The sequence below is a fragment of the Pan paniscus genome, chromosome 9, assembly GCF_029289425.2.
Source record: "Pan paniscus chromosome 9, NHGRI_mPanPan1-v2.0_pri, whole genome shotgun sequence".
Lineage (NCBI taxonomy): Eukaryota > Metazoa > Chordata > Mammalia > Primates > Hominidae > Pan > Pan paniscus.
The window spans coordinates 20,824,758-20,842,347 of NC_073258.2; the positions used below are offsets into that span (position 1 = coordinate 20,824,758).

Here is a 17,590-nt window from a genome sequence, read left to right on the forward strand (position 1 = left end):
AGCACTTTGGGAGGCCGAGGCGGATCACTTGAGGTCATGAGTTCGAGACCAGCCTGGCCAACATGGTGAAACCCCGACTCTACTAAAAATACAAAAATTAGCTGGGCATGGTGGTGGGGGCCTGTAATCCCAGCGACTTGGGAGGCTGAGGCTCGAGAATCACTTGAACCTGGCAGGCAGAGGTTGCAGTCAGCCCAGATCATACCACTGCACTCTGGCCTGGGCAACAGAGCGAGACTCTGTCTCAAAAAAAAAAAAGTTGCTTAGGAGACTACCTGAATTTCTGAAAAGGTTACCTTTGTCATAGCGGTCACTCGCTATATTATCTGAGCAAATAAACAAAGGTAATGAGACTAGGAAATATTTGATATCTTTTTTTTTTTTTGATACAGAGTCTTGCTCTGTCACCCAGGCTGGAGTGCAGTAATGCGATCTCAGCTCACTGCAACATCTGCCTCAGCCTCCCGAGTAGCTGGGACTACAGGCATGCACCACCACACCTGGCTAATTTTGTATTTTTAGTAGAGATGGGGTTTCATCATGTTGGCCAAGCTGGTCTTGAACTTCTGACATCAGGTGATCCACCCCCACCTCGGCCTCCCAAAGTGCTGGGGTTACAGCTACCACACCCGGCCAAATATTTCGTATTTCAAACTTAAGCAAGATACTCTACTCTTGGGCACTAGAGTCAACAGAATTTAATAAGATAAAAACAAATTTCTGATCCAAAGGAATTACCAGTACCTTTACTAAAAGAAATAGTAATCCTAAAATCAAGCTTATTCTGGGAAGGTAGGGAAGGAAAGAGAAATGGGTTCAAAAATTCTTTCTGTTAAATTCCCATTCAGCTTATAAACCAAGATGTTCCTCAGGAAAGAATGGATTAAAAAGGAAAAAGTACAATTTTCAGCAGAAGAAAAATGAAAGCACATATAATTTGTCTTGTAAGATAAACAAGTTTGGTTAATTATAATCTTAAAGAAAATTTACCAAAAAAAAAAAGTCACAGCTCAAAACACAGTGAAATCAATGCAGATTTAGTAAATTCAAAATAAGTACAACCAACTCACAATTATTCAGAGTGATTTTTAAGTATCAGTAAGAATTATTCAAGAAAATAGAGGTAACAGAGATAATATATTCCAATTAGGGGAGAAGCAACACTCTCTCCATGCTCCCATCACTCCACACAAGGTAAAATCATGAATTGGCTGTACGAAAGAGAAGAAAGCTAAGAGCTAGATGTCCAATTGTGTATACCCAGAATAGGTGAATGTGAACGCTTCAGTTGACCTTAATCCTTATCTACAACACTGATTTTGTAGTTGCAAAGAGAAAGGAGAGGTCAGACTACCTTTCAAGTTATATGTGCTTCCAAGCTGATCAAATAAGGCTATTCTGCAGCATGCATAATTGTAAAAATTCTAGCTCTATTCTACACTTTCTCCTCCATTTTGGAATCCAGCACAACCATTCTTAGATTTCTACCTACAAATGGAAGCCCAAATGCCAGTCTTTGGTGGGAATCTGTACATGCAGATGTGGGGCCTCAGAATACTTCCAAAAAATCCACTAGCTTGATAAACTAAAAAGCAAAGAAGTCATTAATTTTTCTTTCTTTTTTTACAAAGGTTTCTGTTCTCTTTTGTTTATATGAGTTTTAAAGTAAAATCTCAATTCTACTTACTATTTGGTGGCCCCGTTGCCTGGTATGGCGGATAGGATGCCGAAATAGGACGAGAGAAGACTGGAGGTTCATCTCCAAATACCACAATCATGACCTGAATAAGCCCCAACAAGTCTGACTGTGGCTAAAAAATGAAAAAAAATTCAAGTCAGCTACAGAGTTGCTTTTCAGTAAAAAGAAAAAGGTTAGCCATTTCTCATCGGTTTTCAACTCAGCTTGATAATTTTCTTTGTAGGACCCCAATCATGAAAATTTCATTTAATTAATTTATTTTAATAGAGTTAAGTGGTTTTAAACATGATGTGCAGCAAGGTTCTTGCTTCAAGTATATAAAAATAGCACTAGTTAAAGCAGCATATTGCAAAATTCATAGAGTTTTGCTCTTCATTTGACTCCACAGAACTAACAAAAATTTATTTTATTGCCACTGTACAATGTATTATAAGTATACTGGTACAAATTTAGGGATGAATATGAGCAACAGTCACAATATTATTTAAGGCCATTAAAAGACATCAATGATATCTTGGAAATACGTGTTCTTAAAATTAATTTTTATTAAAGATATTATGAACTCTGAAATTACAGGTAGATTCCAGCCAAGTGAGGTGGTTCACACCTGTAATCCCAGCACTTTGGGAGGCCAAGGTGGGTGGACTGCTTGAAGCCAGGAGTTTGAGACCAGCTGGGCCAACATGGCAAAATCCCATCTCTACTAAAAACACAAAAATTAGCCGGGTGTGGTGATGTGCGTCTATGGTCCCAGTTACTCAGGAGGCTGAGGCAAGAGAATTGCTTAAACCCCAGAGGCAGAGGTTGCAGTGAGCTGAGATCACACCACTGCACTCCATCCTAGGCGACAGAGCAAGACTCAGTCTCAAAACAAACAAAAAAATTATACGTAGATTCTAGCTTAGAAATTGCTAGATTGTAGTACAAACGGGGTGAATTGTTAAAGGATCTTTCCTTCCAACAATGACAAAGAGATTCCTATTTTTTCATAAGAGTTACTAAGATTTTCTCTCAAATACCTATTGAGCACTGGCCAGGGGTGGTGGCTTACACCTGTAATCCCAGCACTTTGGGAGGCCGAGGCAGAAGGATCAAATAAGGCTATTTTGCAGCATGCATAATTTAAAAAATTCTAGGTCTATTCCAGCACTTTCCCCTCCATTTTGTAATCCAGCTTGAGCTCAGGAGTTTGAGACCAGCCTGGTCTCTACAAAAAAATTAACTGTACATGGTGGCATGCGCCTGTGGTCACAACTACTCAGGAGGCTGCAGCGGGAGGATCACCTGAGCCAGGAAGGTTGAGGCTGCAGTATGACTGCGCCACTGCACTCCAGCCTGGGTTAGAGTGAGACCCTGTTTCAAAAAAACAAAAACAAAACCCAACAACAACAACGACAACAAAAAACAACAAAAGAAATATCTACCAACCACTAATTAAGCTGTGCTAGACAAAGTTGTTCAAAATGGCTTATTTGATTATTCTTCTTTTACTCCTTAATCTATTTTGTGTGTATCTCATCTCACGTACTTCATTCATAAGTTCACTGAGTTCTGAAGAATTACTCAATCACCTTGATAGGCTAACCATCTTCATAGAAACTACTTTTTACACCCCTCCTCCCCCCAGACAAGGTCTTGCCATGTTGCCCAGCTCAGACTTGAACTCAACAATCTTCCTGCCTCAGTCTCCCAAGTAGTCAGGATTACAGGATTAGGATTGGCACTTCTTTTAATACTCCTGACAGAAGAGTTCAGTGGCAGTTTTCACCTTTTCCAAAGAACCAAACTCACCTCATTTGTTCAATTTTGACCTAACTCATGGAAGATGACAATTAATAACATTTCTCAAAGCTTTCTGTGAAAACTTGCTGATATCTACTTTTCCAATATTTTTCTTGTGTTTGCCTGTAAATTTATATACTGAGACTTGGGGTGTTATAAGCACAGTATCTGTGCAACACTCACAGATACTGTGGCTGGTGTGTGTGGGGATGGCCACTGAGACCACACGCTTTCTCAATTTTTCGGCCCAACAAAATTCCTTAACTAAATCATAGCCTCATGTAAGCCTCATGCATGTAGGTGAAATATAATTCACATCCCATAAACTTTCTCCTTTTAAAGTATACATTTCAGTGGCTTTTATTATTTCACGAAGCTATGCAACCATTACCACCATCTGATTCCAGAATATTTTCATCATCCGAAAAAGAAACCCTGTACTCATTAGTAGTCACTTCCCGTTTCCCTTTCCCCACAGCCCTTTAGCAACCACTAATCTACTTTCCATCTCTATGGATTTGCTTTCCTAAATGTTTCATATAAATGAAATCATACAATATATGGCCTTTTGTGCTTGGCTTCTTTCACTTGGCATAATGTTTTCAGAATTCATTAATGTTGTAGTATGAATCAATTCTTCATTCATACATTCTTACAGTTTTGTCAAGGTAAGTTTTAATTATCATACCATTCCTTTTACACTAAATTCTTTGAAGAAAAAAATTAATATCTATGTTAATATCTACTTCCAGGCCTAATATAAAGCAACAGGTTAAGAATTCAAACTGAGGCGAGGCACAATGGCTCACGCCTGTAATCCCAGCACTTTGGGAGGCTGAGGCGGACGGATCACCTGAAGTCAAGAGTTCGAGACCAGACTGGCCAATGTAGCAAAACCCCATCTCTACTAAAAAATACAAAAATTAGCCAGGTGTGGTGGTTGGCACCTGTAATCCCAGCTACTCAGGAGGTTGAGGCAGTCTCTATTCTACTGAGTCCAATCTGCTACTAAACCCATCTACTGAGTTCTTAATCTCTATTATTCTATTTTTCAGTTCTAAGATTTCCAGTTAGTTTTTTTAAATAAAATTTACCATCTTGTCCTCTATTTTCTTGAATGCACTGATCACAACCATTTTTAAGTCTGTGTCTGATAACCAAGTTACCTGTGTGTTTGTAGGGGTGGAGTGGAGGGATGTCCCGTTTCTATTGTCTTTTTTTCCTCTTGGTTCTCTTTCTTGGTGTACTTGATAAATATAAATTGTATGCTAGACATTGTGAAAAATTAGAGAGTCTATATATTATCTTCTTCCAGCAAGGGTTCACCCTATCCTGTGGCAGGCAGACAGTCAGGATCAGGGACTGAGCTGATTGAAGGACAGATTTTTTTTTTTTTTTTTTTGAGACAGTCTCACTCACTCTGCCACCCAGGCTGGAGTGCAGTGGTGCGATCTCGGCTCACTGCAACCTCCGCCTCCCAGGTTCAAGCGATTCTCCTGCCTCAGCCTCCGGAGTAGCTGGGATTATAGACATGTGCCATCATGCCCGGCTAATTTTTATATTTTTAGTAGAAATGGGATTTCACCATGTTGGCCAGGCTCGTCTCAAACTTCTGGCCTCAAGTGATCCTCCCGCCTCAGCCTCCCAAAGTGCTGAGACTACAGGTGTGAGCCACCCCATCCAGCCTCAAGGACAGATTTTTATAAGGCTCATTCTACCTCTAAGTTCTCCCTCCTAAGATGTGTTCTTCCAGTGGTGCCAACTAACAGCCTAGGATGTTTACTTGTTCCCCTTCTTGATAAGGTACTGAACTCCAATTGCCTCCTCAACCTAAGACTGCTGAAAACTTGGCTGATTTTCAGAGGCGTTCTGCTTAGTTTTTTTTTTTAGCATCTTATCTTTGAAGCTCAGGAATTCAACATATCTCTTAAGGTGGGAAAATTCAGAGTATCTCATCTTTTCTTTTCTTTTTTTGGAGACAGATCTTGCTCTGTTGTCTAGGCTGGAGGACAGTGATGCAATCATGGCTCACCGCAGCCTCGAATTCCCAGGCTCAAGTGATCCTTTCACCTCAGCCTCCTGAGTAGCTGGGGTCACAGGCACACACCACCATGCCAAGGTTTTTTTAAAATATTTTTTTATAGAGATGGGGTTCTCACTATGTTGCCCAGGCTGGTCTCAAACTCCTGAGCTCAAGCAATCCTCCTGCCTCAGCTTTCCAAAGTCCTGGGATCACAGCCATGAGCCACCATCCCCAGAGCTACTCACTTCTTTATGGCTTTTCTCCCAAATCTTGGATCTAAAAGTCCTAGTTACTTTGGTAGACAGAACAGCAACTTTTGTCTTTTCAGCCCTCTGAGACTGCTAGAGACTCTGCAGGTTTCTCTGCCTCTTAGCTAAGGCCCTTTGCCCAGATTCTCAGCCCTTCATCCTTCATCAAGAATCAGTAAGTAGGCCGGGCATGGTGGCTTACGCCTGTAATCCCAGCACTTTAGAAGGCCGAGATGGGTGGATCACTTGAGGTCAGGAGTTCGAGAACAGCCTCACCAACATGGTGAAACCCCACCTCTACTAAATACTAAAATACAAAACTTTTATATTTGGTGGTGGGCGCCTGTAATCCCATCTACTCAGTAGGTTGAGTCTACCAAGCTGAATTGCTTGAACCTGGGAGGTGGAGGTTGTAAGTGAGCTGAGATTGTGCCACTGCCCTCCAGCCTGGGCAACAGAGTAAAACTCTGTCTCCAAAAAAAAAAAAGGAATCAGTAAGTACCCTGGGGGAAAAGTTATTGGCAGAGCTACCTCATCTCTTTGCTGTTTTCTTCTCTACAGAATCTTGGCCATATATGTCTTGATTGCCTAAACAGCTTTCCAAAGCCTTCCAACAGGTGTTGTTTGTATTTTCTCTTGCTTTTCTAGTTATTTTTCATAGGAACATTAATCTGTCACAGTTACACTATCAGACACATAAACAGAAGTTCCCTACTATTATTCTTGACAGAAATGCTTTGAGTAATCAGATTTGAATTCCATAACTACCTCACCAGGATACTATTTTTTAAAATGCACTTCCCACTATGTGAATGCTGCCTATTTTAAAAGGTTCAACTAAAGCCAACAAAATATTGAACATAAGTATTCTGAAAATTACAAAGCTCTACAGAAACCCATTTCTTTTAGTCAGCCTTTTCTAATTTACCCTCAACTCAGTGATTAGTCCATTATCTGAACTTATCTATCCTACCTCGAATCCTCCTTGAGTGCTAAAAGAAAGCAGATGCTAGTAACATAACTAATTCACAGAACACTATTAATACTTACGTGTTTCCATTCATGTAGATAAGGAAGATATATCTTCCCATTTGCATCAACATGCTTTCCTGTTTTAATAGTCATTGAACTAGTAGGCTTAACAAAACAGATAGGGGGATTATATGGGTATGTGTCCAGTAGCCATAGGCATATTGGAATATTATATGTATTACCTGAAAAAGAAATAGAAACTTCAGTTACTCTATTTTTATTATTTTTAAATTGAAGAATGGTTAAAGGAACAGAGGTTTAGTTTAGATACAATTTATACATATATCCGCATCCCCCCATTCCTATTTCCCCCAGCAGAATTTATTTCCTGAGGGCAATAGCAAAGTCAGTAATCTTAAATTTTACTCAGTCTTCCCTAAACTTATACTTGCTTTATACAATGCTGATACTCAATTAACTGTTTTTTCCCTCTGTTTATTATGAATGGTTGACTTATTAGTAGTGGCTCAAATGTCACTTCCTCTGTGATCTTCCCATGTGGCCTTGTTCTCCTCTGTAATCTCATAGCACTTTTTCATTTTATAATTCTATAGCAGTTACAGAATAGTGTAAGTATCTATCTGTTCCCTTTGTTTCCCCTATTAGTGGAGTTCTTCCAGAAGAGGTACATCCTTTATTCATCTTTGTAGCCACAGCTCCTATCCTTATTGCCTTATGAATAGCAGGTACTATGTGAAATCAATGGGTAAAGGACATAGGTCTTAGCTAGTTACAAGGAATAATTAACAAACAGAGCTGTCCAAAAACAAAATGGTCTCTCATTAAGCTAAATGCTTCCTCACCACTAAATATTTCAGCAGAGGGTGAAAGACAGGCTAACAGAGATCAATTATCTATCATTAGCATTATCACCAACATCACAACCATAAATAACAGCTACTTTTAACTGTCTGCTTATTATATTCCAGGCTCTGTGCCACGTCCTTTACATTCATTATCTAATAAATGCTCACTTCCCCCAAGTTAGGTACTATTATCCAAATGTCAAAGATATCCATCTATAACATGTAACAAAACTGCTAAGATTATAGAGCAAGAACTCAAACATAACTCTGTCCTGACTTTGAAGCCTATATCTTAGCTTCCCATTGTCAGGAAAGTTTGAATGGTGTGGGAGGCTGAATTAGGAGGCAAGTAAGATCCATTTCTAGTTCTACAATTATTTGATTCAGTGAAACATTAAACTCCTCTGGTGAACTTAGGCACTTATTTGTTCATATATCTTGGTAAGGAAGTTTTAAGAAAGCTGAAAATGTTAGGTGTTACTGCCAAATGAACTTCAATTTGAATAGAAGTTAAAATCTGTATCAGTATCAAAGCCCTGAGAAAGTAGGTTTAATTTGGTTATAACTCTTTGGCAACATATTTATTATGTATTCAAAATGCATCTATGCTGGAAACCTAATAAGACATTTACCTCTATAAGGCACAGGGATTGTTCCAGTGAGGTTCATTAGTTCCCTGGAACTGCCATCGTTAAAAACTGAAAGGAAAGAACAATGATTTAATCATGAGCATTTTTTAAGATACTCCCGTAAGTTATTCTTTCAGAAAGACTGGTTAAAATTCATTTTTATCCTTGAAAGGGGCTGACCTGTCAATGTATCATCCATCCTGTCCAATAACTAACAATTCTTTGTTGATTCACTCAATGTCATTGATGAGCTCTTTTTTGTTTTTTTTTTTCAGAGTCTCATCCTGTTGCCCAGGATGGAGTGCAATGGCGCGATTTTGGCTCACTGCAACCTCCGCCTCCTGGGTTCAAGCGATTCTCCTGCCTCAGCATCCCGAGTAGTTGGGATTACATGCACACGCCACCACACCTGACTAATTTTTTGTATCTTTAGTAGAGATGGGGCTTCACCATGTTGGCCAGGCTGGTCTCGAACTCCTAACCTCGTTATCCACCTGCCTTGGCCTCCCAAAGTGCTGGGATTACAGGTGTGAGTCACTTTTAAAACTATTTAAAAATCACTATCGGCCAGGCGTGGTGGTTCGCGCCTGTAATCCCAGCACTTTGGGAGGCCGAGGCAGGCGGATCACCTGAGGTCAGGAGTTTGAGACTAGCCTGACCAACATGGAGAAACCCCATCTCTACTAAAAATATAAAATTAGCCGGGCGTGGTGGCACATGCCTGTAATCCCAGCTACTCGGAAGGCTGAGGCAGGAGAATTGCTTGAACCCGGGAGGCAGAGGTTGCAGTGAGCCGAGACTGTGCCCATTGCACTTTAGTCTGGGCAACAAGAGCAAAACTCCACTGCAAACAAACAAACAAACAAACAAAAAAACACTATCAAACAATACCATACTAAATGTTAACCTACTGTCTTTCTATTTTAGAGATCTGCAGACATTTATCCCTAGTCGCTCACAGTTATTTATTTATTATTGTTTTTTGGAGACAGGGTCTTGCTATGTTGTGCAGGCTATCCTCAAACTCTAGGCTCAAGCAATCCTCCCACCTCAGCCTTCCGTGTAGCTGGGACTACAGGCATGCACTACCATGCCCAGCTTTTTTTTTTTTAGAAATGGGGTCTAAGTTGTCCGGGCTGGACTTGAACTCCCGGACTCAAATGGTCTCCTGGCCTCAGCCTCCTTAGCCAGTATTAAAATGAAAAAAAGAAAAGTTCATAGCCAAATATAAACAATTTCTTTCAATCTGTATTTCTCATACCACACACATTTTTCTATCTATAATTTATGTCTATAATTAATATGGCACATAGTTTGTATTGGATAGCTATTATTTCTAACAATAATTTGGAATTAACACTATACCCATAGGGGAAAGGTTGTAATGTGCAGTACAAAAACATAGAACTATAGCCATCTACTGTGTAATGTTTGGGTCTACAATGGACTGCATATAAGAACACTGGTCCCATAAGATTATAATACTGTATTTTTACTGTAACTTTTCTACGGTTAGATACATAAATACCATTGTGTTACAACTGCCTATGGTATGCAGTACAGTAACATCTGGTATAGGTTGTAGCCTAGGAGCAACAGGCTATGCCATATAACCTAGGTGTGTAGTAGGATATACCATCTAGGTTTGTCTAAGTACACTCAATGATGAAATCGCCGAATAATGCATTTCTCAGACCATATCTCTATCACTACAAAATGCATGACTGTACATTCTTGACCTTTGTTCTTTTACTTACTGTTGACGAATGTAAGCTATACTGCAATGTATTCTGATTTTGTGCATTTTAAAAAAGAAAACCACCTTATATAAATTTGGGGCTTTGTTTACTCTAAAAGTATTTGTTAACAATGATTTACACTTAGTCCAGCCACATGAAACTATACAAGACTTTATAATGGAGTCTTTGTCAGTTTTGATAAATGTATTTATTCTTTTATATGCAGTAAAAACTATAAAATTCTAGCTCCAACCATTTTTCTCCCCACTGAAGCCATTTAAAAACTAACTTTAATTTTGGTAATGTGAGGCCTTTGTAGTTCAAAATACCATTGTACATATAGTATGCAGACAGAAATAAGGTAGGCTGAGATGAGAAGGAATCGTGTCCTAGGTTTGGAAGAGGACTTTGGGTTCATGTCTTTATTGTTCAGGAAATGCAGAACTGATTGCCCCTCTGTTGCTTCCCACCTCTCTTCACCAGTTTCCTAATGTTTTCAAAGCCTTGGAAGCAAATGAAATTTAGAAACTCTCAGCTACAAAATTCAGTTCCTTGCCTTCAGAGCTAAGGGTCTCACAATGGACAAGAAGCAGCATGGGTTTTCCCTCGGCCCTGGCATATTATTTTCAAGGAGACAGGGTTGAAGAAATTATGTTAGGATTTGGTAGGGACAGAAAAGACTATTTTAAAATAAGGAAAACTCCAAGCGTTGTCTTGCCTTACAACTTTGTCTCAATAGAAAGTAGAGACAAACTGTTATGCTTACCTACTCTACAGAATTAAAGACCACATTAAATAACATTTTCCTCATCTATAAAATGAAAGGGACAGTCCAGAGTATAGTTTTGCAAAATGTGTTCCTGAAAATATAAAGAGACACTATGGGGGCAGGGAGGTTCAGCAGTTAAATAACTTTAGGATGTATTATACAATATATTCTTGCTCGTCTCGGTGATACACAACACATTAGCATACTAAAGGCTCTGATAAATCTTCATGCAATGAAACTCAATTTTGTTTAATCCATAAGTTGCTCAAGCTTAACTATAGAATTCTGCCTCTACCCCTGTTCCCAGCATAACTAAGGGTCTACAGACAACACTTTGGGAAATGGACTAAATTATCTTTAACATCCCCTCCTAGGTTTAAATTTGCATAGTTCTATGTTAGAGGTTTTGTTTTTTATTTTTTTGAGACAGGGTCTTGCTCTGTTGCCCAGGCTGGAGTGCAGTGGCCCGATCTCGGCTCACTGCAACCTCTGCCTCCTGGACTGCCTCCTGGACTCAAGCAATCCTTCCACCTCAGCCTCCTGGGTAGCTGGGACTACAGGAGCACCAGGCCAACTTTAAGGATTTTTTTGTTGAGACGAGGTTTCACCATATTGCCCAGGCTGGTCTCAACCTCCTGGGCTCAGTGGTCCACCCACCTCAGCCTCCCAAAGTGCTGGGATTACAGAAATGAGCCACCACATCCAGGTACAGTATTTTTTTTTTAACATAAAAAACTAAAACTAAAGAAATATGAAATGTTTTTATTAAATCTTCTAATTTGCTACCCTCCAACAGTTTTATTAGGCGGTGGTGCAATCCCACAATTGAAAAATCCACAAACCTCAAATGGAAAAAATTACAATCATTAACAAAGAGAGTAAACTCAAAGTATAGAAATTGCTATTTTTACTGCATAAACTCACCATATGAATCCAAAACAGGTTTGAGATCTTTGTATAGAGTAATAACATTGACAGTTTCACGTACAGTTAGGTCTCTGTATTTGTACTGAAAAGCAAAATCGCATAAGAATTTAGTTTAAAACCAATGCATATATTTTACAGCTGGATGAATTTTCTTAAAATCTCTTCCACTAATTGTTAACATTAATGAAAGCCTGAAAGAACCTAAAAAACCCATAATACTATTATCACACTAAAATAATCACTATTTTCTTAACATCAGTAAATATCTATAGTCTCAAGTCATGTTTTTTATGTTCTCAGTTTGAATCAGGACCCAAATAAAGTCCACACATTGCATTGGTTAAAATGTCTCAATAATTTATATTATTTAACTCACCATTAACAGCTTTTTAAAGATATAATTCACATACCATATAATTCACACATTTAAAGAGTACAGTTCAATGGTTTTTAGTACATTTGGAGTTGTGTAACCACCACCATAATCAACTTCAGAACATTTTCACCATCCCTAAAAAGAAATCCATACCCTTTAGCAATCACCCCCCATTCTACTTGCCCCCAGCCTTCATCCTAGACAACCACGAATTTACTTTGTCTCTACAGATTTGCTTATTCATACAATGTGATCTTTCATGACTAAATTATTTCACTTAGCATGTTTTTGAGATTATCCACGTTGTAGCATTTATCTGTATTTCACTCCTTTTATTTATTTTGGAGACAGGGTCTCGCTCTGTCGCCCAGGATGAAGTAGAGTGGCACAATCACAGCTCACTGTAACCTCGAACTCCTGGGCTCAAGTGATTCTGCTGCCTCAGCCTCCCAAGTATACAGAACTACAGGCATGTGCCACCATGCCCAGCTAATTTATTTTTATTTTTGTAAAGACAGGGTCTTGCTATGTTGCCCAGGCTGGTCTCCAACCCCTGACCTCAAGCAATCCTCCTGCCTCAGGCTCCCAAAGTGTTGGGATTTACAGGCACGTATGGCCCACTTCTTACTGAACATTTTATTCACCTACTGTTCAGCTGAAAAATACTTAACTGATGGGCACATCTCTTTTTTGCTCCTTCGAATTTATTTCTTAAAGAAATTTGTTCACTTGTCCTACAGAGGCTCTCACAGTTTGGAATGTGTTAATTGTATCCCTTTAGTATAGTTTCATAGATATATGTTTCTGTGAGTTAGTTGGATCTAGAGGTTATTTTCATGATTACAAAATTTCCGGCCAGGCGTGGTGGCTTACACTTGTAATCCTAGCATTTTGGGAGGCCAAGGCAGGCGGATCACGAGGTCAGGAGTTCGAGACCAGCCTGGCCAACACAGTGAAACCCCATCTCTACTAAAAATACAAAAATTATCTGGGCGTGGGCGTGGTGGTGCGCACCTATAATCCCAGCTACTCAGGAGGCTGAGGCAGGAGAATCGCTTGAACCCAGGAGGCAGAGGTTGCAGTGAGCCGAGATCGTGCCCTTGCACTCCAGCCTGGGTGACAGAGCTAGACTCCGTCTCGGAAAAAAAAAAAAAAAAAAAAAATTTGCTTTTATATTTTTTTCCTCTTCTCTGGTAAGATCACTTCATAGAGGATAACGTTTTTTCATCATGGAGCACAATATATCTGAGTATCTCTGTGATATCAGCAACCACTGATGCTCAACGTCTAGAGACCTGGTCTCTTCAAATCCACTCCAATTAGGCTTCTACACTCAGCATTTCACTGAAATTGTTCATTAAGGTCACCAATAACTGCCACATGATATGTAATGACCAATTCTACCTTTGTCTTATTTCACCTGTCAGCAGTATTTGACCAAGCTGATTCAGCAATATTTGACCAAACTGATTCCTTTCTTTTTTTTTTTTTTTTTGAGATAGGGTCTCACTCTGTCGCTCAGGCTACAGTGCAGTGGTATGATCATGGCTCACTTCAGCCTCAACCTCCTGGACTCAAGTGATACTCCCACCACAGCCTCCCAAGTAGCTGGGACTATAGGCATGCACCATCACACCTGGATAATTTTTAAATTTTTCATAGAGACAGGATCTCACTATGTTGCCCAAGCTGGTCTCAAACTCCTGGAAGTGATCCTCTCAACTCAGCCTTCCAAAGTGTTGGTATTACAGGTATGAACCACTGCACCTGGCCCCTTCCTTTTTTTTTTTTTTTTTTTTTTTTTGAGACAGCGTGTGGCTGTCACCCAGGCTGGAGTGCGGTGGTGTGATCTCAGTTCACTGCAACCTCCACCTCCCAGGCTCAAGCAATCCTCCCATCTCAGCCTCCCAAGTAGCTGGGACTACAGGTATGCGCCACAATGTTTGGCTAATTTTTGTATATTTTTGATAGAGCTGGATTTTAGCATGTTGCCCAGGCTAGTCTTGAATTTCTAGACTCAAGCAATCTGTCCACCTCAGCCTCCCAAAGTGTTGGGATTACAGGCATGAGCCATCATGCCCAGCTCCCTTTCTCTTAAAACATGTTCTTCATTTGATTTCCAGGACATCAACTGTTCTCCTGTACTCTGTGCCTGTGCCTTCTCAGTCTCTTTGCTGGTTTGTTCTCTTATCCTAACCAATTATTATTGAGCGCAGGCTAAGTCCTTGGTCTTCTTCTTTATCTAAACTCATTCCTTTGATCTCCCTCATGGTTGAAAATTAATTTATACGTTGAAACCCTTAAATTAAAATTTTCCAATCTTAACCTCTTCTCTGAACTCCAGAAAACATATATACAATTACCAATTTGACATTTCCCCTTGGATAACTAATGAATGTCAAATTGAACATGACCAAAACTGAACTACTCATCTTCCCCCCAAATTTACTTCTCCAGTGTCTTCCATATGTGTATACATACATATCCTTCCAGGTGCTCAGGCCAAAAACCATGACATTATCTTTGATGCCCTCTCTTTTCTTCACATCCACAGCAAATCTGTCAAAATATCCTGTTAGCTTTGCCTTCAAAATACATCCGGAATCTCCACAGCTACAGTCCTGGTCTAAGCCACCAGCACCTCTCACCTAGATTACTGCAACAGCCTCCTTACGTGTCTCTGCCTCCATCGTTAACCCCCTACAGTCTAGTCTCAGCATAGCATCTAGAGTAATATTGCTAACAGCTGAAACACAGCAACGGCTTTCCATCATACTCCAAGTAAATGCCAAGGTCCTTACAATGGCCTGCAAGGCCCTCCAAACCTCCCATACCATTGATGCTGTCTAGACCCATACCACCACTTTCCTCCCTTGCTCACTCCAGTCTAGCCACCATACCCTCCTTTGTTGTTCCTCTATCATGCATGACAAACTTCTGTCTATGAGCCTTTGCATTTGTTTTTCCTTCCTTCTGAAATGTTCTTACCCCAGATTGTTCCAGGTTTGTTTTTTTCTTGACAGGATCTTGCTCTGTCACCCAAGCTGGAGTACAGTGGTGTGATCACAGCTCACTGCAACCTCAAACTCCTGGGCTCAAGTGATCCTCCCATCTCAGCCTCCCAACTAGCTGGGATTAGAGGTATGCACCACGCCTGGCTAATTTTTTTATATTTTTAGTAGAGAAGAGACAAGGTCATGCTATGTTGCCCAGGCTGGTCTGGAACTCCTGGCCTCAATGTGATCCTCTAGCTTCCGCCTCCCAAAATGTTTGGATTTCAGGTGTGAGCCCCATGTCAAGCACATAGTTTCTTTACCTCTCTCAGGTGAGCTCAAGTAGATTTTTTCAGAAAGACCTCTCTTTACTATCAGATATAAAACGGTGACTCATCCCATTTCCACACCCTAGCATTCCCCATTTCTCTTTCCTGCTTTATTTTCTCTAAAGCACTTATCACTTTCCAACGTACTTCTTGATGTATTTATTGAGTTGTTTATTGCCTTCTATAAGAATTTAAATTCCAGAAGCACAGTTTCTTTGTCTGATTGTTCACTGTTGCATCCCTAGAACCTAAAACAGTGAGGGACATATCAATCTTTATTTTATTATTTTTATTTATTTATTTGTTTTTGAGATGGATTCTCGCTCTGTCACCTAGGCTGGAGTGCAGTGGCGTGATCTCAGCTCACTGCAACCTCTGCCTCCCAGGTTCAGGCAATTCTCCTTTCTCAGCTTCCCGAGTAGCTGGGATTACAGGCGTGCGCCACCTTGTCTGGCTAATTTTGTATTTTTAGTAGAGATGGGGTTTCACCATCTTGGCAAGTCTGGTCCAAAACTCCTGACCTCAAGTGATCCGCCCACCTCAGCCTCCCAAAGTGCTGAGATTTACAGGCATGAGCCATTGCACCTGGCCAATTTTGTTATAGTTTAAAATGTTTATTTTTTACTTTTTGAGACAGGTTCTCTGTCATAGCTCACTGTAACCTTGAACTCCTGGGCTTAAGTGATCCTCCTGCTTCTGCTTCTCAAGTAGCTAGGACTACAGGTGCATGCCACGAAGTCTGGCTGATTTTTAAATTTTCTGTAGAGACAGAGTCTAGCTATGTTGCCCAGGCTGATCCTGAACTCCTCGCCTCAAGTGGATTCTCCCATCTCTACCTCCCAAAGTATTGGGATTACAGGCATGAGCCACCACACCAGGCCCACAGTTTTCTTCTACTCATTTAGCAGTGACTGTGCCTCTAGAAATGCTGTAGATAAACTATGTAAAAATATAAGTGGCTGTATGTATGAAACATCTAAAGTGGGAAGTTGTTTCTGTAAAAGGAGGAGGACTAATCTGGTATAAATATATCTGTTAATTGCAAAAATAACAGAGAAAGGTGTTGAAAGTTATGTTGAAGTTGGGAGCTAAGATAATGCTCAAGGGAAAAAAAGACCTTTTATAATATACACATAAAACATAAGGCAGGTGGCCAGAGTACCATGATGTGTGTGGAGAGCCTACAATCAGATAAAGAGAAAACAATAATGACCTTCACCCTAGCTATGTGTTCAGGGTCCTGGCTAACAATTCTTACATCAGACCACACCAGCTGAAAGCAAAACATTTGAAGCCCTTCTTTAGGAGGAAGGAGCCCCACAACTGCTTCTATTACTTTACTTCCTATTCTTACCTGTCTAAAATTCATAGGTTGGACAGTACTGATGCTGATGCTCAGAATCGTCATAATCACATACAGGAGTCTCAATTTTCCAGATATCGAGCCAAGGACCAAAAGGCAGGTAGGATGCCCTCTCCCACCTCTTCCCTACCTCTGTTTTTGTTTCTAAAGTAATCACAGGTTGGGTGGAGGGGAAGGCAGGTAGAGGTATAAAATATCTTCTGAACATGCCTTGCCTTTGTCTTTGATGGCAGGTTTCTCTAGGGAAGCTTAGGAAACTTAATTAGGGTATAAAAAATAAGCTATTTGAATATTCTTGCTCTTTATATGAATATACATACATTACGGAATAAATCTTTTTTTTTTTTTTTTTTGAGATGGAGTCTTGCTCAGCCACCCAGGCTGGAGTGCAGTGGCCTGATCTCGACTCACTGCAACCACCGTCTCCCAGGTTCAAGCGATTCTCCCATCTCAGCCTCCCGAGTAGGCTGGGATTACAGGCACCCGCCATCATGCCCGGCTAATTTTTGTATTTTAGAAGAGACGGGGTTTCACCATGTTGATCAGGCTGGTCTTGAACTTGTGACCTCAGGTGATCCACCCGCCTTGGCCTCCCAAAGTGCTAGGATTACAGGCGAAAGCCACTGCGCCCAGCCCAAGGACTAAATCTTAATGACTATGCTATCAATTTAAAGATCAAAAATGTCATGGAGGCCAGGTGTGGTGGCTCACGCCTGTATTCCCATCATTTTGGGAAGCCAAAGCGGGTGGATCACTGAGGTCTGGAGTTTAAGACCAGCCTGGCCAACGTGGTGAAATCCCGTCTCTACTAAAAATACAACAATCAGCTGTGTGAAGTGGTGGGCACCTGTAATCCCCAGCTACTTGGGAGGCTA

General features: G+C 40.4%; 1 protein-coding gene across 3 annotated transcripts in view; it reads right to left on the bottom strand.

Annotated features, from left to right (window-relative positions):
* Positions 1-17,590, bottom strand: part of TSG101 (tumor susceptibility 101) — a 46,745-nt gene that overhangs the window by 27,647 nt on the left and 1,508 nt on the right. For 2 of the 3 annotated variants that reach the window (XM_003818237.5, XM_063608127.1), the window contains exons 2-5: positions 11,652-11,736; positions 8,223-8,288; positions 6,803-6,966; positions 1,688-1,811 (exon numbers count right to left, since the gene is read on the bottom strand). In XM_003818237.5, the coding sequence (XP_003818285.1) occupies positions 1,688-1,811; positions 6,803-6,966; positions 8,223-8,288; positions 11,652-11,736 (439 nt within the window). The remainder of the gene's footprint in view (positions 1-1,687; positions 1,812-6,802; positions 6,967-8,222; positions 8,289-11,651; positions 11,737-17,590) is intronic. The other variant, XM_008971509.5, reaches the window with a different exon arrangement.